The following is a 25,666-nucleotide window of genomic DNA, read 5'->3' on the forward strand; positions in this document are numbered from 1 at the left end:
GTATCCCCCTCCCCCACAGAAAAATAAATAGCTTATCCTTGTATGCATTTTAGCACATTAGGGAAGATTTATAATGGTATTTTAGTTCATTATAGACAGAGCATGAGTAGAGAACACAAGGAAATTAGGTATTATTGAATCCAAGGAAGGAGCAGTGTGGTCTAAAGAGCCTGGACAAGAATCAGGAGAACTTGATTCTAGTTACTCAGCTTCAGTTTCCTCAGGTGCAAAATGAAAGAATTAACAGAGTTCTCAAAGGTTTCTTTCAGCTCTTAGTGATTACTGTCTCACCAAATCACCTATGTAAAGCCTTTCTTATGTTAGCCAACAGGAAACAGTAACATTATTCTGACTCAAACTTTTAAAATTTGTATTCCATAGTCTTGCTTTCTCTTTACCTATCTAAGGCAGGATAGTTTCTCAAAGTTGAGATTTTTATCAAACTATGACTTGATAATATTAGATTACTATATATCCTGCCTAACTAGTATATTTACATTTTACACTAGTGTCTTCACCCAGAAGGGTGACTAATGGAGATTTTGGGGTTGCATCTTGAAACTGGTTAGGGTAAGCTGGACCATGAGTTCTCTGTTACCCTTCAAAACATGCCCTGTGGATTCATTTAGGATCTATCCTGGGTCTTCCTTCTACATTCTTTCTACTTCTATTACACACATTAGGACTCACAGTTTTTTTTTTTTTTTTTTGAGATAGAGTCTCACTATGTCACCCTCAGTAGAGTGCTGTGTCATCACAGCTCACAACAACCTCAAACTCTTGGGCTTAAGCGTTTCTCTTGCCTCAGCCTCCCAAGTAGCTGGGACTGCAGGTGCCCGCCACAACGCCCCACTATTTTTTGTTGTTGTTGTTGTAGTTGTCGTTGTTGTTTGGCAGGCCCCAACGCGCCAGACGTGGTGTATGTGACCTGCGCCTTAGCTGCTAAGCTATAGGTGCCCAGCCAGACTCAAACATTTTTTATATTGGTTGTGTTTACATCATCTTTTCTTTACAAGATTGTACATTTTTTGAGGACGCAATCCATTTATGTTATATCCCTTACATGAGCTAGTACAGTATCTTGGTACACAAAAGGAGCTTGGTAAGTGCTAAGTTAAATTCTTAAAACATTAAATAATTTTCATGTCACTGATTTCTCTTTTTTCTGTTACTTTAGTTTTCACAGCTTCCTTTACAATATTGCCAATTTTTGTTTTACAGTCCTATTTCACAACAGTATAACGACTTTCTAAATATAGCAATGAGCTTTTTACTCTCAAGTCAAGAAGTAGTAATTAATAAAGCAAGTAATCATCATACCAAAATGCAGAAATAAATAGTAAACTAAGTAAGCTTTTAGTAGTAAATGTATAGAATAACTTTAAATGTTACTAGATTAGGAAATTTGAGTATACTATTAATTTAAGTATTATAAACACACTACGACTAAACTTTTGAACATGTAAATTATAATTTTCTAAACTTACATTACTCTAAAATAACAAGTGTGACATTTATTAAATAACACAAATCACTAAAATAAACCCTAACATATGTATCTCAGAGAACTGAGTTAGATAGTACTGAAATATGAGTACTATAAGGAGAAAATTATGATAATTTTTGATGAAATAGAGTAAAATGTCAATTTTAAGTTAGTGTAAGAAAAAAATCCAACTGTTTAGAATTTTGTATTTAATAATAAAAATAAAATAAACATTACTGCTTTTGGTCATGATTTCAACAAAATAATTTTGACAATTTGTAAAATAGTGAGATCTAAGAAATATACATAAGTTTTCAGAGAGCTATCCGTTTTTCACTTAATAGTTAAGTTGGGATTTTTTATCCATCCTCCTTATCTCCCTTTTGAGTCTATCTTTGTGCGCTCTAAATTTTCCACCTGGTAAATTAGTAGGTACTGTCTAGGTAGGAATTTTAACTTGTCACTCAGTATACTAGATGGAGGCAGGTTTAAAACAATCTTTAAGTGTATATTTTTTTGAAGAATTTATGCAGACTAAAGTATATCCTTGCTAGAAAGTATTTCTAGAGTATAAACTTGTTACTGAGAGCATTTCTAAACTTCATTGACTTTTATATTCATGCAGTAAAGTGCATTAATACCATTTATGAGTTTTAAAGCATGCGAAGAATATTGTGCCTTTTACAAATGTTTATTCTACTATCTGTATGAATAGCTAAAGGCAGTCAAAGTTGTTCAAAAGTGGTAACTCTTGATTTAAATAGATTTCTTTTATTTTCTGCTCCAAAGTACCAAATGTACTTAATTTGAAGGTATAAAGCTGATGCCACATTATTTCTGTAACTATTATCACTTCACAGTATGGGTAATTAGAAGAAATAACATCTTTTGTTGAATGTTCTTCAAACTTACTTTCAGACACATTCTTACATGTTAATTTGCAAATAAGCAAATGTCAAGAGCCATAGCAAAAAAGACTACTTAAAACAGAGCTAGTTAAAAGAAATACAACCAGTAAATATTCGGAGTTCCTTCCAGCTTCAAAAATTCTAATTCAAAAGTCACATGAATTATGTACATCAAAACTGGTCTCCTAAATAAAAATTACTGATACTGGAAAGTTGCTTTAGGGAAAATTTATCTAGTAAACCATAATCTTTAAAATTCTAATTGAATTAAACATTGATCTTTTGGAGAATACCTAACATCGGTGTAAATATTACTTCTTCAAGGTGTGTTATTAGTTTTAACTATGTAGGGCTCCTACGGGCATGATGACAGTTTCTAACATACTTTTTTGGTCTTTTCCTTTGATATCTAAGTCTTTGACTAAATTGCCCTAAGTATTAAAAAGAATTGATGTCAAGAAAGGTATTTTCTGTTGAAGATGGATGTTTACACATGCAAAATAGTTTTAGAGATAGGAATTCTAATTTCGAAGAAAAATATCAAAAAATTTTATTTCTTAGTCTTCATTTTTCTTCCCATCTTTAAAATACAAGTTAAATTGTTCACTGGATTCCCTTTCCCATCGCGTGGCCAAGCCTTGGTGCCAGATTCCAAGGGGATGGCTTCACTTCGCCCAGCCATGTGTTTATGAAAACCCAGCGCTTTCCCTAGATCTTCTGGCTGATAATCTCAAACATGGAGGATGCTTCTGATTCTTCACAAGGGGTTGCTCTATTAATTAATAATGTAGCTCTCCCAGACTCTACGCCGTCTCTTCCTGTATCAGTGACAGGCTGTAAAAGTCATCGAGCAGCCAATAAAAAGGTAGAAGCGAGAAGTGAAAAGCTCCTCCCAGCAGCGCTTCCTCCTTCAGAGCCGAAAGTAGATCAGAAACTTCCCAGGAGCTCCCATAGGCGGGGAAGTGGCGGTGGGACGCGGTTCGCCCGCGCGCAGCCGGGCAGTGGCAGCGGGAGAAGCGGCGGCCGGGGGCGCGGCTGGGCCGGCGAGGAGCGACCCCTCAGGGGGACGGAGCGTCCCCTTGCTGTCTTTTGTAGTTGCGAAGGTGGACAAGTGGCAGTCGGCGTGCTCGCAGGTGAGGGGCACGGTGCGGACCCTCGGGAGCCGGCCGGCGCCGGCCGGGAGGTGTAACCGAGCGGGGGAACAAAGCGGAGTGGCGCTGGGGTCCGCCCGCGGCGGGGGCCCTCGCGGCGTTCGGCTGTCTGCCGGCTGCGCGCCGAGCACGTTGTAAGTCTGGCGGCGGCGGCGGGCGGGCAGCCGGCGCTGGGGGAGGGGGCCGGGCTGCTCCCGCACCGCCCGCCCGCGGCGGGGCGTCCGGCCCCATTGTGAGCCCGCGGCGGGGCGAGAGGAGGTAGGGCGCACTCCGGGGGCAAAGGCGGTGCCGGCTCCGCTTGCTCGATACCCCGGCAGCTGCAAGAGCGAATTCGGTAGCAGCCGCGGCGCGTCAGTCACACAAAAGGTAGCCGAGCTTCCCCCGGCGCGCGGACCGGCCCACGCTGCCGCCGAGCGCTCCCCACCTTACCCGCTTTCCTTTCCCTCCAATTTTGATAGGGGAGCGGGGCCGACGCGTGCGGCCGAGGGTCCGGGCGAGCCCGCGGGCGTACGGGAGATGCCGCTGCTACACCGAAAGCCGTTTGTGAGACAGAAGCCGCCCGCGGACCTGCGGCCCGACGAGGAAGTTTTCTACTGTAAAGTCACCAACGAGATCTTCCGCCACTACGAGTAAGGGCCAGGCCAGGCGCAGGGGGTACGAGTGGATGTGGGTCTCCCTCCCAGCGCCCTTTTGTCTCTCTCCTTTTCCTCTCCCTGGGCTTCTGGCGGGGCGGCTTGAAAGTGACGGGTGGCCGCGGTCCCGCGTTTCTCTGCCCCCCACCCAGTCAAGCCGGACCCCGAGATTGCGCGGGGCCACTGCCGCGGCGAGCGTACGGAACGCAGGTCCGAGTGGAGGAGGCTGGTGACCCCGGCCGGCCTCGGGGACCGTTCCTAGCTGCTGCTGTCGCTCGCCTGCCCGCCTGGCCGCGGGGCGGCGGAAACTCCCCGCTTCGCCCCTCCCTGCCGTGGCCACACGCGCACTCCGGGGCCAGTTCCGGGATCCCCTCCCGACAGCCGGGGGGATCCCCGCTCGGGTCAGCGGCGCGGGGCCGCAGTCCCTCGGCCTGGGGAGGGAATCCCTGCCCCTGTGGGCAGGAAACGGTTGGGCTGGGCTTCGTTTCCTCGTTCGAGAGTAGGGTGTGACGTTGGGGCTGCCCAGGATAGGGGTGGAGGGAGCGGAGTTGCGATTCCCTCCGGCGGCGAAGAGGGGGCTTTCCAGCGGGCCGGGGGCGGTGGGGTCCGGGACCCGAGAGCCTCCGCCGTCGGCCTACCGTCGGCGCTGCTAGGCCTCGGTGTGTGCGACGCGAGCCGTGGGCTCTGTCACCGCCTCTTCTTGGTGACTAACTCCGGTCCCTGGGGAGCTCAGCGTCTCCGCCCCTGGGAGCCCGGTGAGGAAGAAGTCAGGGCTGGGCGAGGGGAAGAGGATGGGGGAAGAGAGCAGCCTTGGGCGCCCCTCGTTTTCACTTTTGCGTAGCCGGGAGCCTGGCGGTGGGAGTTGGGGGAGGGAGGTTAAGACAAGTTCAACTCCAGCCTTGGCCAGTCGCCTCTTTATCCCCCAGTGCATGTGAGCTGCCTGACATGTGCCACTCGCTATTGTTTTGATAAGAACCCGGAGCTGCTGCGGCTGGTGACGTTTCAGCCCCTCAATTTTCACTCCGTCGCTTGCTTTATCCCCAAAGAGCTCCTTGTCCTGTGAATTGAAGCAGTGGGGTGTGTTTTAGCGATCTGTGTTTAAACAGGATCTCCAAATGAGAACCTGAGTTGATCAATCGCTGGCGCAGCCTGATCCTCCCTTATCCCGGTGCTTTATCCTCTCCGCTCAGAAGGAATCCCTTTGTGGCTTAGAAACCAAGTGTTAACAGCGACCAAATACATGGGTCTGGGAGGCACTTTTTCTGAGGGGGGCTTGATAGGGGAAGGCCTTAGGCAAACTCTGCACCTGTCCTGGAAAAATCTGTAGGGAGGTCAGAAAAATTCCTTTGAGCGTTTAAGGAAGCTTTTTTTCCTTCAGCCCCACAGAAAGGGGGTTACACATTAAACATGTTGTACACGTATCTAGAGAAGTACATAGCACTTCCCATCGGACTGTACTTTCAAGTAGGAGTGCACATCTCTGCTCTTGTATAGACTTGTTTTGTTACTAAAATAGAGTTCACTCTTTAACTACCTTAGTGCAGTTGGACAAGGATGTCTTTTTTTTTTTTTAAGGGTTTAAACCAAAGTACTGGCTAACACAAGCTGAAGTCCTTGCTAACAATTCTGAATTTAAATAAAATTGAACTTAAGATTGCCAACCAAATAGTAAACAGGCCTAAATTTCAAACTATAAGCAATCTTATTTTTTAAGAGGTTCTTTTCGTTGGGGTGGGTAAATATGCCTATTAATTATCCTTTGTGAATTAAACACTTACTGTATTTTGGTTCTTGAGAGGAATTACTTTAACCATGGAAAAATCTAAGATGCTGAAATAAATGAGATTTGGGGCATTCCAAACCTGTCTATCTTCCATTAATATTACAGAACTGTGTCCTTTGTAGTCTCATGACATTTAAACATTTTTAAATAACTAGGTTTTTAATTTTTTTGTCTTTTCTCCTGTATTGAGATGTTTGGGTTTTTGGAAATTACAGGCAGCTGAAGAGAGATGATTGGTTTGGGAACAAAGACACTCGATCATTTACCCTGAAGAAAGCAGTGTTACTGGAATTTTTAAGTATTAATCTTTATGACTTTGAACAAAACAAATTTTGGCAAAATTGGAAGAAGATTGCCATTTAACAGTGTTAAATTTTTGACTTTTTCTCTTAAATGATTACAAAGAAATCTTTCCAAAACTGCATTCTGTAGTATTATGGTTCTCTGGCTCTTGCTTGGCACAAATCTGGATAAACTGTGAAAGAACCTATTTTTTTCGCTCGTTCATTAAATCACTGGTGTGTTTATGTGACTTTATTTGAAGATGTGTATTATTTTGAATATTTTTATTTTGTGTTTGTCTGAAGATCACTGTGCTCACCTATTTGCTTGTTTTTTTTTTTTAATTTCTTCAGTATAAATTTTTCTAATCAGTTTCAAACTTTATTCAATTCCCATCACCATACAAAGTAACTTTTGCCTCTAACCATGGTAAGTAGTGGTTGCCAGTGACCTTTTTTAGGGTCCATCCTATTTTGTCCTAAAATTGCTGAATAGTTTTCTGTCTCTTACTTGATATTATAGCCTGCTTTTTTCTTCTTCTAAGCAGCAGTAATCACCACCTCCGTCTGTCTAGCATAGTCTTATTTATTTATTTATTTATTTTTGGTAGAGACAGAGTCTCACTGTACCGCCCTTGGGTGGAGTGCTGTGGCGTCACACGGCTCACAGCAACCTCTAACTCTTGGGCTTATGTGATTCTCTTGCCTCAGCCTCCCGCAGCTGGGACTACAGGCGCCCACCACAACGCCCGGCTATTTTTTTGTTGTAGTTTGGCTGGGCCTGGGTTTGAACCCGCCACCCTCGGCATATGGGGCCGGCGCCCTACTCACTGAGCCACAGGCGCCGCCCCCAGCATAGTCTTATTATTGCCTTGTTGTGCAGTGTATTTGTTGCCTCACATTTTATCTTCTCCAAAACACTGAATTCTTTGAGATAGGGACTATGCCCTGGATGCAACCTCAGTGATTGTACAGCACAATCTCCTTTATTAGAACTACATTCTCCTTCACTACAGTCTCCCTAACTAATTGCAAACTCTTACTTGACCTGCTTTCATAAGACGACTCATTAAAAATAGGACGCATATTAACTGTAGGCAAGCATAAACTAAAATGCATAATTTTGGCTGTGGATTGTCCAAAAATGGAACAGAAATTCTAGATTTGTGGGATAGGAAAATGATACATTACTCAGTGACTTAATCTCCTAAATAAAATAACTTTTTTTTTTTTTTTTTTTTTACCGTTTAGACACTTGGAATTGAAATATACTTTTAATCTTTGGGTGAATACAACATTATATACAGAATTTAGGAATCTCTTATACAATATGACTAGTAGTCTAGCTTATATTTCAGCCTGGCTTTCTAGTGGAATAGATTTGAGGAGCTTGTAAAGCATCCTGTTTCCATTGTTGATCATCACACTTGTTAATTCAGTCCTTTCAACAGACCCCTTTTGCAGATGAGCAAAATGAGGTTGGGGTGGGAGGCATAAGTCCAAAGTCATAGTATCCAAAATTGCATATCTAGCAATTGATGAAACTAAAATTCTTGCACGTCACTAGCACTCTCAAGTTAATGCTCTTCTTACTATTTATTTTCACATGGTGCTTATTATGGAAAACTCTTCTACATCTGTTGAAATTTGTAGAAATAGCACAGAGAAAATAGAGACATTGCCTGGAATTTAAGCTGGCTGACTAGATCTTTGTGTATGTACCACTCTCTACTGTCTGCTCAGACATTTTCTTTTTCTACTGCGTTCCCAAATGTTTAAGCTCTAGATATCAAATGGACACACCAGAATGCTATCAAGTTTATAGTAGGGCAAAATGCCTTTCACCATCCTATGCTGATGATCAGTTATGTGTTAAATTTACTTATAATTAAAGGCTGTTTGATCAGCATGGGATTTTCGAAGGAAATTGCATAAGCTCCATAACTGATTTCTTCAAATTAGATGTTAAGTTCTTCTTTAGGAATAAGTCTGCCACATGGTCTTGATACTTGGATCAATGAGTGCTTTTTCTTGGTATAGCAGAGATTCCTAAGTGCTTTTATTTTTGAGTTTTACCTTTTATCTGCTTAGGCTACTATATTTTGTATTAATTAATGCATTCTTTAGACAAAATAGGTTTATCAGTTATTGTAGTGCAATAAGCCAAGCTACCTCAAAACTTAGCTGCTCAAAATAGCTTGTCAGTGTATTTTCTGCTGGTCTCCTCTGTGCTCACTCAACTTGGCTGCAGTCAGCTGGAGTCTAGCTGAGGCTGGTTGGAGTAAAAGAGTGTCAGTCACAGGCCTAGGACCTCAGCTGGAAGTGGTTTTCTCACCATGTGGTCTTTTATCCTCAAGAAGCTAGGCCTGCCTGCTTCTAATGGTGGTCTCAGTGTTTCAAGAGGGTGAAAGTGGAAGTTACTCAATATCATTTCAATATTACGTTGGTCAGAACAGATCACTAGACCACTCAGATGTAAAAGGTAGTGAAATAGACTCCAACTCTTGATAAGAAAAGCAGCAGTGTCATATTTCAAAGGAGTGGGCACACCTTGAACCCTTTTTGCTTGTTAAGATTTTATACCTGGGCCATCCTGATTAGATTTAGGTTGTTCACTAATAATTTAACTGATGTTATCCATGAAAACAATGAAAGCCATTTTTTAAGAACTTAAACTTACTCACACTCTTTCCTCTTATGCTTACCCTCAGGAACTGCCAAGAAGAAACATCTTTAGATATCTAAGATAGTTAATTCTGACTCTTCCTAATTTTCTCATTAAAACATTCTCAAAGCACTTTTAGATGTTCATTTGACACTGTTTTTCCTACTATACTGGTTATTCTCCTAGGATTTTGCTGCAAATGTGGTGCCTGAACAGTAAGAATTGATTGTTGATTGCACGTATATTATGGGGGCATTCATGTAGAATTAACTCATTTGATTTTCTCATTAACAGTTCATGGAAAGGGGGCGGCGCCTGTGGCTCAAGGAGTAGGGCGCCAATCCCATATGCTGGAGGTGGCAGGTTCAAACCTAGCCCCGGCCAAAAAAAAAAAAACAAAACAGTTCATGGAAGGGAACCAAATTCACGGAGGGGCATGCAAATTATCCAAAGTTGCATTCCGGAAGTGGTAAAGTTGGGATTTTGACATTTTCTTCTGAGCAGCCCATTAAACATTTGCTTGTTCTTGCCAGTATACTTCGGACGGTCTTTGGAGATGCTGAGACAATTTGTCCCTCTAGTGAGAAACAAATGAGTACAGCATGTTGGCCTAAGTCACATACAGATATGTGCTGTGGAGTCAGCATAGCTGGAGCATAGAAAATAGAGTGGATAACTCTTTTTCTGGGGAGTAGGGGAAACGCTGAAGTGGCAGACAGCATCTGAACAATGGAGCTCACAAGACAGAATGGGGAAGAAAGAGTTTTGACATGGGGCACTCTAAGAATCCTTTTTAAGTGAAGGAAAATAAATAAGAAGGCATACAAGTGTGACTTTGTGTGACTCTGACACTGTTTTTCTACCATACTAGTTATTCTCCTAGGATCAATGCAGATGTGGTACCTGAACAATAAGATTAGATACTGTTTGAGTTGCACATACATATTTTTTTACATCCATTATTGTTAAGCAAAGGCTTTTACATCCAGTACTTATACCATGTTTTACTTTTGTTGATGTCCACTTAAGCTTTTAGTTTACGTGTTTAGAAAATCTTCATTGATATTCCTCAGCTTTGTGTCATCTGCACTTTTTTAGGAACCTTCCTTGTATGTTGCCTAACTCTAAGACAGCATTAAATAAAGCAGAAAGTAAAATTTCATTAACTTTTTTCTTTTTTGAAAAAGAAACCTCAAACTCTTGGGCTCAAGCCATCCTCCTGCCTTCAGCTTCCCAAGTAGCTGGGACTATGGGCACCCAAAACACTTGGTTAATTTTTCTATTTCAGTGGAGACAGGATCTCATTCTTTTCAGGCTGCTTTCGAACTCCTGAGCTCAAGCAATCCTCCTGCCTTGGCCTCACAGAGTACTAGGATTACAGGCATGAGCCGCCACTCCTGGCCTCTTTAATTTTTTTTTTTTTTTTTGCAGTTTTTGGCCGAGGCTAGGTTTGAACCCGCCACCTCCGACATATGGGGCCTGGGCCCTACTCCTTTGAGCCATAGGTGCCGCCCCTTTACTGTGTTTTTTAAGCTAAACTTAATTTTTTTTTTTGTAGAAGCCAGAGTCTCACTGTACCGCCCTCGGTAGAGTGCCATGACGTCACACGGCTCACAGCAACCTCCAGCTCTTGGGCTTATGCGATTCTCTTGCCTCAGCCTCCCGAGCAGCTGGGACTACAGGTGCCCGCCACAACGCCCGGCTATTTTTTGTTGCAGTTTGGCTGGGGCTGGGCCTGAACCCGCCACCCTCGGCATATGGGGCCGGTGCCCTACTTACTGAGCCACAGGAGCCGCCCTAACTTAATTTTTTTTATTGATCAAAAGTTTGCCCTGTATGTTTTTGTAACCCTGTCAGTGAAGGAAATTGTTAGAACAACCCATGTTATCTTCTAGCAATAATTACTTTTTAAAGTTTGTAAGTTATACTTTCTATCTCTTGCATATAATATGTTTAAGTCATATTAACATTAAGTGATATTAAACATATGTTTAAGTCATATTTACATTAGTTTTTGGCCCATGCTGTATTTTAATGTTCTACTAGGTTTTTAATTTTCCCAATATCCAGCAACTTAATAGTTATCCTTTGTTCATCCATGGCTGAATTTGTATTATAGTATGTTCTTAGTGAAGTATTCTAGGCCATGCAAGGTGGCTCATGCCTGTAATCTTAGCACTCTGGGAGGCTGAGATGGCATAAGCACTTGAACTCAGGACTTGGAGATCAGTCTGAGCTAGAGTGAGACCCTGGCTCTACTAAAAATGAGGTGGTGGGGGCCTGTAGTTCCATCCCTATTCGGGAGGCTGAGGCAAGAAGATCTCTTGAATCCAAGTGTTTGAGGTTGCTGTGAGCTAGGGTGAGCCATGGCACCCCAGAGTGTGACTCTGTCTCAAAAAAAAAAAAATTCTACTTTGCAACTCAGAAGCAATTTTTCCTTATGGAGTTAGGTAAAGAGGGAGGGGTCGTCAAGAGTTTTCTGCAGAGGGCCAGATAATCAGTATTTTAGGTTTTGCTGGCTGTAGGATCTCTTGAACCTGTCCAAGTCTAACTGTAATGAGAAAGCAGTTATAGATAATACCTAACAGTATGGACATGGCTGTGTTCTAGTAATACTATAAAAACAGAGGGGCTGGATTTGGTTTCCAGGCCAGTATTATGCCCACCTTTAGTAGAGAGTATTCTTGAAGGAATGCAGTCATACATCAGATATAATCTATACCAGCCTAAATTTGTATTCATATAAAATACTTTGTATTTGGGCGGTGCCTGTGGCTCAGTGAGTATGGCGCCGGCCCCATACACCGAGGGTGGTGGGTTCAAACCCAGGCCCGGCCAAACTGCAACCAAAAAAATAGCCGGCCATTGTGGCAGGCTCCTGTAGTCCCAGCTACTCGGGAGGCTGAGGCAAGAGAATCGCATAAGCCCAAGAGGTGGAGGTTGCTGTGAGCCTTGTGACGCCACGGCACTCTACCGAGGGCGGTAAAGTGAGACTCTTGTCTCTACAAAAAAAAAAACTTTATGTTTTATAATTTCTTTTGGTCACAGTAGTAAAATGTGCTTCATAAAAAAGTTTCATTATTTACATTCTTTACCTTGTAAAAATTGTAGAGATCAGTATTTTTAACAAACTCTACATACTTAAACTCTACACACACTATACATGGACATGTATATGATGAACAGGTGAAGTATGAACAGGATTACAGAAGTGGGAGAAAGTGAAGTGTGTAATGTTAGAGACAGTGCTGTGCTGTTTGGGAGTGATGAGTAGGGGAGAGGTAGCCCTGGTATTTTTCCCCTTGCGTTAAAATGGCCTGTGTTGTAGAATGTGCCCTGCTTCCCCTTCCTGAGGGTAGATCTTTGTGTACAGTGAGGCCATAATGTAACAACATTGTGAATTAGATAGACACAAAGGAAACAAACACCACAAACTTTTTGCATGAGATAGTAGAAACCTTAATGGGTGTATGGAGGGCAGCTGTGTATCACTGGTTACTAACTATCCTGTTTTGCTGCCTGGTAACAACTTTAATGGAGGTGTGAGGTACTTGTGTATTTGTTGTCCATGGTATTTTTAGACAACAGTTAAATCTAAGTATTTATTGCAACTCACTTTACACTTAGCCATTCTTCTGCTATGATATCCAATAACCTAAGCACCTAGCTATTGTGGCTAGAGCTATTCTTTTCTTTCTTTCTTTTTTTTTTTTTATTTTTTGTAGAGACAGAGTTTCACTTTATCACCCTCGGTAGAGTGCCGTGGCGTCACACAGCTCACAGTAACCTCCAGTTCCTGGGCTTAGGCGATTCTCTTGGCTCAGCCTCCCAAGTGGCTGGGACTACAGGTGTCCACCACAACGCCCGACTATTTTTTTGTTGCAATTCGGCCAGGGCTGGGTTTGAACCTGCCACCCTCAGTATATGGGGCTGGCGCCCTACCCACTGGGTTTGAACCTGAGGGTGGCAGGTTCAAACCCAGCCCTGCAATTCGGCCAGGGCTGGGTTTGAACCTGCCACCCTCAGTATATGGGGCTGGCGCCCTAGCCACAGGTGCCGCCCTAGAGCTATTCTTTTCATTGCAGGAGTCAATAATTGTCCATGTGGGTTTTTAAGCACTTGAAATGTGACTAGTCTAAATTAAGATGGACACTAAGTGAGGGGAGGGGAGGGGAGGAGGGATGGCGATTGTGGGGATCTCACCTAATGTACACAAGGCGAGGGTGTTAAGCATGCCCCCTGGTTGAAAGGCACAACTACAACTTAAACTTTACCTTAGAAATGGAAACAAAGTAACCTAAACATTTGTACCCTCATATTAATTTGAAATTAATAAAAAAGGATAGGCATTAAATATAAAATACACATATGATTTTGAAGATTTAGTATAAGAAAAGAAAGAATATGAAATATTTCAATTTTTAACATATTTATTATGTATTGAAATTATTTTGATATATTGGGTTAAAATATATACAAAAGTAATTTCATTTGTATTTTTTTTTTTTTTTATTGTTGGGGATTCATTGAGGGTACAATAAGCCAGGTAATTTCATTGGTATTTTTAAAAGTTTTTAAATGTGACCACTAGAAAATTTAAAATTATACATGTGGCTAGCATACTATTTCTATTAGCACTGCTTCACAGACTAATGTATAAGATATCTAGATTTGAAGTATAATTTTCTTAAACAATAGTAGGTGTAATTTAAATTATTAGAAGCATACCTCATGTGCTGGATTCCCAGTTACCCTCATTGAATCATTATACGTTGCATACAGGTATAAAATATCACATGGATCCCCCAAATACGTACACTTGTTATAGTATCATTTATAAAAAGAAAAAAAGTATACATCATGTATATTATGAGCTAACTATGTGTTGGTTTGGAAGATTAAATCCTACAGATATGTTTGTTTCTATAGGAAAAAGTTTAGAACTTTTATTTTTGAGACACGGTCTCAAGTTTGGAACTTTTTATTTTATTATTATTATTATTATTTTTATTTTTATTTTTTTGCAGTTTTTGTCCAGGGCCGGGTTTGAACCTGCCACCTCTGGCATATGGGGACACGCCCCACTCCTTTGAGCCACAGGCTTAGCCTTCAAGTTTGTAACTTTTTTTTTTTTTTTTTTGGTAGAGACAGAGTCTCACTTTATGGCCCTCGGTAGAGTGCCGTGGCCTCACACAGCTCACAGCAACCTCCAACTCCTGGGGCTTAAGCGATCCTCTTGCCTCAGCCTCCCAGGTAGCTGGGACTACAGGTGCCCGCCACAACGCCCGGCTATTTTTTGGTTGCAGTTTGGCCGGGGCCGGGTTTGAACCCGCCACCCTCGGTATATGGGGCCGGAGCCTTACCGACTGAGCCACAGGCGCCGCCCAAGTTTGGAACTTTTAAAAACATTTCTAAGTTACACTGCAATTTTAGGTAGTAAAATTAAATAAAACCTCTTTAAGATTAATTTATTCACTTATTCATTCATTTTATTCTGCACCATTGATAACTACCTGCTAGGTATATCTTTTGCCTTCTCTCTTTAGCTAATAAATTATTTAATCTGACAGATTTTCTCGATTATAAACATCAGATTATGTTCTCTTTTCCTCTCTGGCATTCCTTTCTTCAACACTACTTTTCTTTAAGTTCTAACTTTTAATACTACTTCCTCAAAAAAGTGTTCTAGTATTTATTTATTTATTTATTTATTTATTTATTTATTTGCAGTTTTGGCCGGGGCTGGGTTTGAACCCGCCACCTCTGGCATATGGGGCCAGCACCCTACTCCTTTGAGCCACAGGCACCGCCCCATTTCTTTTTTAATTTCTTCTATACCTTCCCTTCTTCTCTTCCTCTGATTCTTAGGATATCTCTTCTGTCTTATAAAGAATCCTGCTTTTTACTTTTTTTCCTCTCTCTTTTTTTTAATTTTTAGTTTCAGCTTGCTTGTTTGTTCTTCTTCATTTGAAGTTTTTTTTTTTTCTGTTCTTCTTTTGGCAATTCTCTTTCCCTTTGCCTCCCCAGTAGCTGGGATTACAGACACTCTCCACAACAACTGGCTTTTTTGTGTGTGTTGGTAGAGATGGGTTTCACTCTGGCTCACTCCTGCTCATACTGGTCTCGAACCTCCGAGTGTAGGAAATCCACCTGCCTCGGCCTCCCACAGCACTGGGACTACAGGCGTGAGCCAGCACGCCCGGCCACTGCTTTTTACTTTTTAATGATACTCATCCCCTATTATCCCCTATACTAACGCAAGCTTCAAAAGAATCTTTGTACTAAATTAGAGTTATATGCATGTTATTTCTGTAGATCTCCTAAGTTTCTCTTCATTTTCATAGAGAATCATTTTTGTTGTTGTTGTTGTTCTATAGACATATACAAATTGTCCCAAATCTTCTTTAGAACTCAGACTACTATAGGAATATCCCATACAGGTAGATACTAACCAGGATATAAATATACAGCAATTTAAGAACTTTTTTTTTTTTTTTTTTTTTTGTAGAGACAGAGTTTCACTTTATTGCCCTTGGTAGAGTGCCGTGGCATCACACAGTTCACAGCAACCTCCAACTCCTGGGCTTAGGCGATTCTCCTGCCTCAGCCTCCCGAGTAGCTGGGACTACAGGTGCCCGCTACAACGCCCGGCTATTTTTTTTGTTGCAGTTTGGCCAGGGCTGGGTTTGAACCCGCCACCCTCGGTATATGGGGCCGGCGCCCTGCTCACTGAGCCACAGGCGCCGCCCAATTTAAGAACTTTTAAAATGATGGGCGAAGGAAAGAGAGAAATTTCAGGAAGGAGAAAAGTTGAAAAACAGTGACTTAATTATATTGATTACATATAATTATTGAAAAGTAGGGCTGGGTCCGGTGGCTCATGCCTTTAATCCTAGCACTCTGGGAATATCCCTTGAGCTCAGGAGTTTAGTACCAGCCTAAGCAAGAGTGAGATCCCATTGCTAACAAAAAAGGAAAAATTAGCTGGGTGTTGTGGCAGGCACCTGTAGTCTTAGCTGCTTAGGAGGCTGAGGGAAGAGGATTGCTTGAACTCAGGAGTGTGAGGTTGCTGAGAAGTAGGCTGATGTCACAGCACTCTAGCCTGGACAACAGAGTGAGACTCTGTTTCAAAAAAAAAAAAAAAAACGTAGGCTAAAGTATAGTGGGAAAAAATTTAACTACTTTATCATACCACTTAGAGGCAGCCCTTGTTAACCTTTTTGCAAATGTCTTAACCTTTTTATATTAAAAAATATTTATTGCCAAATTATACACAAGTAATGCTTACTATACAAATTCAAACAATATAAAAATAGTATTTCAAAAGAAGTTTTTCTTTTCCTTTCTTCCCAGTTCCCTCCTTTCTTCACAGGGAACATACTATACATATTATTCATACTATGTAAATACATGTAGCACATACAGTATCCAAAAAACAAGATAATATAGTGTTTATATAATAAGATCATCGTATATTTATAAAAAATATGGGAGTGAGAAAACTGGAAATAGGATTTTTTTCTATTAACGTATCATATAAGAACATTTCTTAAACTTTTTAATGACTATGATTTTTTACTATATGAGGGACTGTAATTTACTTAGTTTCCTCTTACTGTTAGATGCTTAGATTTCTCAGTTTTCTGCTGTTACATTAAAGCCTTTTAAAAATTCATAGTTAAGTGCTTGAATTGACTGTATATAGTGTTCTGACTGCTTTCAAACAGAAGGCTTAAAAATTAAAAGGAAAAAGGAAGACTCAATTTATTTTCACTTTGACTCTCAATTTCAAAACTGACAGGACTCAAAAGTCCACTTTTGGCTGATGTGCCTTTAAATTGCAAAATATAAATGTCTAGTCTAAATATACTTTTTCTTAGGTTTGTATTAATGTATAAGTTGACCAGTTAAAAAACCCTTATTTGAGTTCTGTGATTCTATGTAAAATTTTGTATTAAAGGCACTAAAAGAAGCTGATAAAAGGTATCAGCTTTTAAGGTAAAACTTGTGAAATGATAGGTAATGGGTTTTTGTTTTTGTTTTTTAATCAGTGACTTTTTTGAACGAACCATTCTGTGCAACAGCCTTGTATGGAGTTGTGCTGTGACGGGTAGACCTGGACTGACATATCAGGAAGCACTTGAGTCAGAAAAAAAAGCAAGACAGAATCTTCAGAGTTTTCCAGAACCACTAATTATTCCAGTTTTATACTTGACCAACCTAACCCATCGTTCACGCTTACATGAAATTTGTGATGATATCTTTGCATATGTCAAGGATCGATATTTTGTTGAAGAAACTGTGGAAGTCATTAGGAACAATGGTGCAAGGTAAAGTATTTTTAATTTTTCCTCTTGATAAGTTTATATTCACATTGCTTAAAATTCAAAACATATAAGAGGGTGACCTAAGGAGATCTTCCCTTTTACTATGCTCCAGATACCCTATTAACCCACAGATAGCCCTAATGTTAGCTTTTTTGTGTGTATCTTGTATTTCTTTCCAAAGCTAATTTATACATATGCCATGAAAAACATAGATGAATGTGTCTGTGTCTGTTTATATCCACAGACACGCATATACATTCCTTCTCCTAGAAATTAGTTGATTGCTATATAAACCACCTTCCTTCTCTTTAATTTACTATATTAATAATTCCCATCCTAGGAAAGGTCCATTTTTAAGAGTAAAAAATCTTAGATAGTGGGTGGCGCCTGTGGCTCAGTCGGTAGGGCGCCGGCCCCCATATACCGAGGGTGGCGGGTTCGAACCCGGCCCCGGCCAAACTGCAACCAAAAAATAGCCGGGCGTTGTGGCGGGCACCTGTAGTCCCAGCTATTCGGGAGGCTGAGGCAAGAGAATCGCCTAAGCCCAGGAGTTGGAGGTTGCTGTGAGCTGTGTGAGGCCACGGCACTCTACCAAGGGCCATAGGATGAGACTCTGTCTCTACGAAAAAAAAAAAAAAAAAATCTTAGATAGTAGTATCTCCTGTGTCCTCATGATGTTACCTAATAGTTTAAATATGCCTGTATTTCTTCCTGGGTTTAGTATTTTGTTTAAGAAAATGAAGATGGAGTTTTATATACTCTACTAAGTTCTCTTCTCTTCTTTTAACTTTTTCAAACTGCTTGGAGATATAATTAATATATTATATAATTCTCCCATTCAGTGCAATGGTGTCATCATAGCTCACAGTAACCTTAAACTCTTAGGCTCAAGCGGTCTTCCTCCCTCAGCCTCCCAAGTAGCTGAGATTATAGATGTGTACACCACACTCTGTGCGCTCTCTCTCTCCTTTCTTTCTTTGGTAGAGATGGGGGGTTCATTCTTTTGCTCAGGCTGGTCTAAAATTCCTGGCCTCAAGCCATCCATCCTCTCAGAAGTGCTAGGATTATAGTAGCGAGCCACTGCTCCTGACTCAGTGTGAGTTCTTTTCCTTTTTTACCTAAATCTTTAGGAATAGAGTGAATTTTTCACATATGAAAATGGAAAATGACATAATCTATGGCACTAAATTAAAACTTATCAATGTTTTCTTGAAGTCTTAAGCATTTGTGGTTGACATTTATTATAATAAAACTTTATGGCTGGTGGTACCTGTGGCTCAGTGAGTAGGGTGGCGGGTTCAAACCCAGCCCTGGCCAAACTGCAACAAAATAATAGCCAGGTGTTATAGCAGGCACCTGTAGTCCCAGCTACTTAGGAGACTGAGGCAAGAGAATCACCTGGCCCAGGAGCTAGAGGTTGCTGTGAGCTGTGACGCCACGTACTCTATCAAGGGCGACAAGTGAGACAACTTTATTGCCTCTTGACTTTTGGGGCTAGTGACTATTTTTCAGATGTTTTCCTCCCCCTCATTCTTGACCTGAATGCAAGTTTTTTTCCTGAATTTTAAAGTTTAGCTATCTGGGGGCACCTGTGGCTCAGTGAGTAGGGCACCCATATACCGAGGGTGGCGGGTTTGAATTTTGCCCCAGCCAAACTGCAACAGCAACAACAACAACAAAAAAATAGTAGGGTGTTGTGGTGGGCGCCAATGGTCCCGGCTGCTCGGGAGGCTGAGACAAGAGAATTGTTGAATTGCCTAAGCCTAAGCCTAAGAGGCTGGAGGTTGCTGTGAGCTGTGGTGCCATGGCACTGTACTGAAGGCGACAAAGTGAGATGCTGTCTCTAAAAAAAATAAATAAAAAATAAAAATAAATAAAGTTTAGCTGTCAAAAGTTAATTATGTTCTTTATTGTATTATTTTAGAGAACCATTATGACTTTATATGTAACTTTAGAAAAATGTCTTAACAAATTAACTTAATTCATTTTGATGATTAAATGGTACTCTAAAGCCAAGTGATGTTTATAATGAGATCTAAACTTGTTAGCATTTGATTTTGGCAAGTGATTGAAGTTCTTTTAAAAATTGTGGAAGTAGGGCAGCGCCTGTGGCTCAGTGAGTAGAGCGCCAGCCCCATATGCCGAGGGTGGCGGGTTCAAACCCAGCCCCGGCCAAACCGCAACAAAAAATAGCCGGGCGTTGTGGCGGGCGCCGTAGTCCCAGCTGCTCGGGAGGCTGAGGCAAGAGAATTGCGTAAGCCCAAGAGTTAAGAGGTTGCCGTGAGCCGTGTGACGCCTCGGCACTCTACCCGAGGGCGGTACCGTGAGACTCTGTCTCTAAAAAAAAAAAAAAAAAAAAAAAAAATTGTGGAAGTAGCTTGGTGCCTGTGGCTCAAAGCAGCTAAGGCACCAGCCACATATACCTGAGCTGGCAGGTTCAAATCCAGCCCGGGTCCCACCAGACAACGACAGCTGCAACCAAAACACTAGCCGGCATTGTGGCAGGCGCCACTTGGGAAGCGGAGGCAGGAGAATTGCTTGAGCCCAGGAGTTGGAGGTTGCTGTGAACTGTGATGCCACGGCACTCTACCCAGAGTGACAGCTTGAGGCTCTGTCTCAAAAAAAAAAATTGTGGAAGCAACAAATGATAAAAATTGGAGGATTTTTTGTATGTCCAATGACATTTAGGAAAAAATTATATCTTTATTTTAGAAAAAACACATATGAACACATATTTTTAATGTGGGAAATTAATATGTCATCACCAGTAATTCCACCAAGAACATACCCTTTAAGAAAAGGAGCATGTTATAAATATTGTATTGGAGTATGTTTAATGGTTTATACTTTTGGTGACATACTTAGAAGATAGATTTTCTTTTCTTTTTTTTTTTTTTTTTTGAGACAGAGTCTCACTTGTCGCCCTCAGTTGAGTGCCTTGGGGTCATAGCTCACAGCAACCTTTAACTCTTGGGCTTAAGCTATTCTCTTGCCTCAGCCTCATGAGTAGCTGGGACTATAGGTGGCCGCCACAGTGCCTGGCTATTTTTTTAGAGTTGGGATCTCACTCTAGCTCAGGCTGGTTTCGAACTCTTGAGCTCGGGTGATCTACCACCTTGGCTTCCCAAAATGCTGGGATTACAGTGTGAGCCACAGCTCTTCTAGGTTTTCATATTTTGATCTTTATCATCAAAGGAAATAATATGACCATGTTTGGGGATCATGACAATTTTTTTCTAATAGCCATTATTTTTATTTGGCTTGTGCCAAAAGTGTTTTATAATTTATAAGCCATTGTGATACATAAGCCTTTTAAATTTTAATTTAATTCTTGTTCCTTTTTTTTTTTTTTAGATATAGAGTCTCACTTTGTTGCCCTCGGTAGAGTGATGTGGTGTCACAGCTCACAGCAACCTCCAGGTCTTGGGCTTAGGCAATTCTCTTGCTTCAGCCTCCCAACTAGCTGGGACTTCAGGTGCCCGCCACAATGCCTGGCTAAACATTTTTGTTGCAGTTTAGCTAGGGCAGGTTTGAACCTGCCACCCTTGGTATATGGAGCCAGCACCCTACTCACTGAGCCACAGGCACCGTCCCTAATTTAAATTTTTAAAGATGTCTCTTCCCAAAAGAAGATACATAAACCTTTAACATTAATAATATAGTTTACATATAGAAATGTAATGCCACATGTATAGCCTTTTTTTGTTGTACCTTGAAAATAGACTTCAGTTGTAGCTGTAAGTAACAGGAATAAACTAGAGTACATTGTAGAAAGGGGAAATCTAGAAATAACAATTTAATTGAAATTCATTAGGAAATATACCTCTTCCTGTTGAAGCTTTTAAATTGTGAAATACAAGAAACTGGTGTTTTTCTAAATTTTTAAGGCTTAAATTTTTAACATATATTGGCTCTCTTAATCTGTGATCATGCCTAAAGTTTTCCCCCCTTAAATAACATATTGAATGTGTTCTATTAAACTAATATATGGGCTTGGCGCTCAAGCGGCTACAGTGCTAGCCACATATACCAGGACTGGCAGATTCGAATCCAGCCCAGGCTTGCCAAACGACAATGACAACTATAATCAAAAAGTAGCCTGGCATTGTGGTAGGCGCCTGTAGTCCCAGCTACTTGGGAGGCCGAGGCAAGAGAATTGCTTAAGCTCAGCAGCTGGAAGTTGGTGTGAGCTGTGATGCCATGGCACTCTACCCAGGGCGACAGCTTGAGGCTCTGTCTCAAAAATAAAATAAAATAATGTATGAAACTCTTTTTTTTTTTTTTTTGTAGAAACAGAGTCTTACTTTATGGCCCTCGGTAGAGTGCCGTGGTGTCACACAGCTCACAGCAACCTCCAACTCCTGGGCTTAAGCGATTCTCTTGCCTCAGCCTCCCGAGTAGCTGGGACTACAGGTGCCCGCCACAACGCCCGGCTATTTTTTGGTTGCAGTTCAGCCGGGGCTGGGTTTGAACCCGCCACCCTCCGTATATGGGGCCGGCGCCTTACTGACTGAGCCACAGGCGCCACCCCATGTATGAAACTCTTTTTCTAATATATTTACAGTTAAGCATAGAATGGGGTTAATCAGACAGGTGCTTGTGAGAACATGAGAATATGAATTCCTTAGTTGTTTTCATCTAAAACTAAGGATGATTACAGTTACTAGATCCACTATTTTAAGTCCCTTGTTCCCAAGATCACTGAGATTACAGGCACCACAGGGTAGTTTTTTGGGAGGGTGTAGGTTGTGGAGCTTGAAACTAGAGACTGGAGACAGCATGGGTTAAGATTTATATATATAGTTTACTAACACATCCTTAAAGCTGACATCTTTACAAAGTTATTTTGTTTATCCTTTCTAACTTGCTGTGAGCCTTATTGAAGAGGAAGTAGTAGATAAGGTAAAAATAATAAATATTAAGAGGTAGCATGTGAAAATGTTAATTGGAAATGATAAAGTGTAAGACAGTAAGGATTTAAAAGAGGATCAGGTAGTAGTAAAGTAGTAAAAGGGACTCAAGAAGCCAGTGATAATTCATTAAGTTTTTAAGTTAAGTAATTAAAATTTTTTTCAATTCAAAGCAGAAAGTCACAAGGAAAAATAGTTAGAAGTAATTAAAAAATCTTCTTCCTTTAGGACAAAGTAATGATATTATTTGTTTTTCTTGTTCTCATAAATCATCCACACTACCCTGCGAGGTATGAAATAATAACGATCTAATTTAAAGGGAGGTACCTATATATGCCAGTTTTGCTTCTCTACAGAAGTCATGTGTTTGAGTTCCTTTGTCCGACACTGATTTAGGTGCTGTGGATATAATGGTGAACAGCTTCCCCACTCACTAAGACAAACATACTTGATTCTTCTCAAATGCAATAGACATGGTATCTATCCCAGGGAATTCTTTCCCCAAGCTATGGAATTCTTTTTGCCTGGAATTCTTTCCCCAAGCTATGAACGTGCCCAACTCTCTTACTTCTTTGCATCTTTTCCTCTGTATCAACTCTATCATTGAAGCCTTCTGTCTGTTCTATCTAAAATTAAACATTTCCTTACACTAACATTTAAATATGATTTTTATTAAATATATATTTTTAATTTGTGGCAAAATACATTTAACATAAAATTATCTTTCTTGGCCAATTTTTAAGAATACTGTTCGGTTCTAGCCCCAATACTTTCTATCTTCCTTCCTTGCTTTTCCTCTTCCTTAGCACTACCTAACATATAGTAGAACCTCTGTGAGTTGACCACCCAGGGGACTCTAACGAACTGGTCAACATATGGAACTAGGCCTACTGTACTGATAACTGCATGTTGTGCATGTCTGGTGTATGAAAATTAGGTCAACTTACAGAGGCGTCAATGTAGGGAGGTGGTCAACTATGGAGGTTCTGTTATATTTTCCTTCCTTTTTTTTTTGTGTTGTTTTTTTGAGACAGTCTTACTTTGTTACCCTTGGTAGAGTGCTGTGGCATCATAGCTCACAGCAACCTGAAACTCTTAGGCTTAAGTGATTCTCTTGCCCTAGCCTCCCCGGTAGTGCCTGGCTATTTTTTTTGTTGTTGTTGTAGTTGTCAAAGTTGTTTGGCAGGCCGGACTGGGTTTGAACTCACCAACCCAGGTGCATGTGCCTGCGCCCTGGCCGCTGAGCTACAGGCGCTGAGCCCTTTCCTTCCTGTTTTTGTTTCTTGCTGGTCTCCTCTACCAGAATGTAAGCTCCATGAGCTTAGGAATTCTTGTTCACTACTGTATCCCCAGCACTTTGAACGTGACCCTAGTAGTTATTTGTTGAATGAACAGGGGTAATGGTGAGGAGGGAGACAAACAAGTGGTAAAGAGAATGGCTGCCTGCTGAGATGAACTGTACGGGGAAAGAAAACCTACAGTTTGGTTCTTTACATTCCCCATCCTGATTACCACCCACTTTGGCTGCTACTGCTATTTTTGCTCTGCGAATAGGTAGCCTTGTGAAAATAGCACTAAATTGGAAGTTAGGTCTATTCATTCTAAAATGGCTACCAGATGCTTTGTGTATACATCATGTCATTAGGTAGGAGGCAAGAAGGTATTGTCTCCATTTACAGATGAGGAAACAGAGATCCAAAGAAGTTAAGTGATTGTTTTGGGGGGTTTTTTGGTAATTATTCGACATATATTTATTGCTGGGTACAGTGGGTCTGAACTCCTAGTACTGGGTTGTTTGAGGCAGGTTGGGAGTTTGAGGTGGAAAGATCACTTGAGACCAGAATTCTGGTTAGAGTGAACTAGAGGTTACAGTGAACTCCAGCGTTCACCAGACCAGAATTTTGGTTAGAGTGAACTAGAGGTTAGAGTGAACCAGAAGATTGCTTGAGCTCAGGAGTTTGAGACCAGCCTGAGTGAGAGCGAGATCCCATCCCTCCTAAAAACAGAAAAAATTAGCTGGGCATCTTGGCAGGCATCTGTTGTCCCAGTTACTTGGGAGGCTGAGGCAAGAGGATCTCTTGAGCCCAAGAGTTTGAGGTTGCTGTGAGCTATGATGATGTTACAGCACTCTCCCCAGGACGACAGAGTGAGACTGTCTCCAAAACAAAACATACTTTATTGATCTCCTACTATATGCTTGCACTCTTCTAGACCCTGGAGATATAATAGTGAACAAAACAAAGTCCTGGAGTTTCTCTTCCTGTCTTATAAATAGTGAATGATAGGATTTAAAATCAGGAGAAGTAAGAGGGTAGGTAGCCTAATGCGAGGCTATAAAATAATTTCTTTGGCTATCTTGGTTTGTGGTTCTGCCATTTATGATTAGCTGTATGTCTGTGAACAAATAATTTAAACTCTCTGAGCTTTAGTACTTTTTCATCTAGTAAATGGACCCCTGCCTTACAGGGTTGCTTCATAGGATGAAATGACACAATGAATCTGGATTTGTTTTTAAGCTGTATTGCATGATATTGCCATTTCATGTAGACGTCTTATTAATATTTGAATGGCTTGATTGGGGGCTATGAAGTTTCATTTCTTTTTTACTGAGAGGTGCCAGTAGTGATGTGGGGATACAATAGCTACCTATGCCACTGTAACTTAGAATCAGATTTCCCTATTGCAACTGGAAGGAAACTCCACAGTTAGTATCTTGAAAAGACATTATTATTATTATTTATTTATTTATTTATTTATTTTAAGAGGCAGGTTTTTGCTCTGTTCCACAGGCTGGAGTTCACCCTAACTTGTGGTTCACTCTAACCTCTAGTTCACTCTAACCAAAATTCTGGTCTGGTGAACGCTGGAGTTCACTGTAACCTCTAGTTCACTCTAACCAGAATTCTGGTCTCAAGTGATCTTTCCACCTCAGCCTCCCAAATAGCTAGGACTACAGCTTACATTACTACACCTGGCTAATTTTTTAAAACTTTTGTAGTGATGAGGTTTTGCTCTGTTGTCAAACTTCTGGCCTCAAGCAATGCTCCCACCTTGGCTTCCCAAACTGCTGAAGTACAGTGTGAGCTGCCATGCCCGGCCCTATAATTTTAAGGCCTCTAAGTTTCGGTTAACTTTTTCATCTTCTTTTTAACAAGCCTGATAATCATTGTTTAATGAAGGGTTGGGAGGATGGTGAGCTAGAACTCAAATGTGTGCATAATTTATCCATTTTTTTCTCTCTCTCTTCTGGAACTGGAGAATTAAATCAAGAAAAAGGAGGTGGAAATCATACAAGTAAACATTTTGGACTCATTATGTTGAATCATCATTAAATTCAAAGATAAGAGTTTGAGAGAATCTGAAATTAAGTCAATATGATAGTTCATTTGGTAATTGTTTTTTTTTTTTTTGTAGAGATAGAGTCTCACTTTATGGCCCGCGGTAGAGTGCCGTGGGCTCACACAGCTCACAGCAACCTCCAACTCCTGGGCTTAAGCGATTCTCTTGCCTCAGCCTCCCGAGT

The 25,666-nt window shown here is 41.1% G+C and overlaps 1 protein-coding gene across 3 annotated transcripts in view; it reads left to right on the forward strand.

The window, feature by feature from the left end:
• The first annotated feature begins 3,123 nt into the window (after positions 1-3,123).
• The window catches only part of BAZ1A (bromodomain adjacent to zinc finger domain 1A), a 108,505-nt gene continuing 85,962 nt past the window's right edge, over positions 3,124-25,666 (forward strand). The window contains exons 1-3 of one of the 3 annotated variants that reach the window (XM_053594689.1): positions 3,124-3,527; positions 4,004-4,174; positions 16,958-17,236. In XM_053594689.1, coding sequence (XP_053450664.1) covers positions 4,062-4,174; positions 16,958-17,236 — 392 coding nt within the window. In that variant the 5' untranslated portion in view covers positions 3,124-3,527; positions 4,004-4,061. Of the gene's footprint in view, positions 3,528-4,003; positions 4,175-16,957; positions 17,237-25,666 lie in introns of those variants that run through there. The other 2 variants (XM_053594690.1, XM_053594688.1) reach the window with 2 other exon arrangements.

This window comes from Nycticebus coucang, chromosome 6 (assembly GCF_027406575.1).
Source record: "Nycticebus coucang isolate mNycCou1 chromosome 6, mNycCou1.pri, whole genome shotgun sequence".
Lineage (NCBI taxonomy): Eukaryota > Metazoa > Chordata > Mammalia > Primates > Lorisidae > Nycticebus > Nycticebus coucang.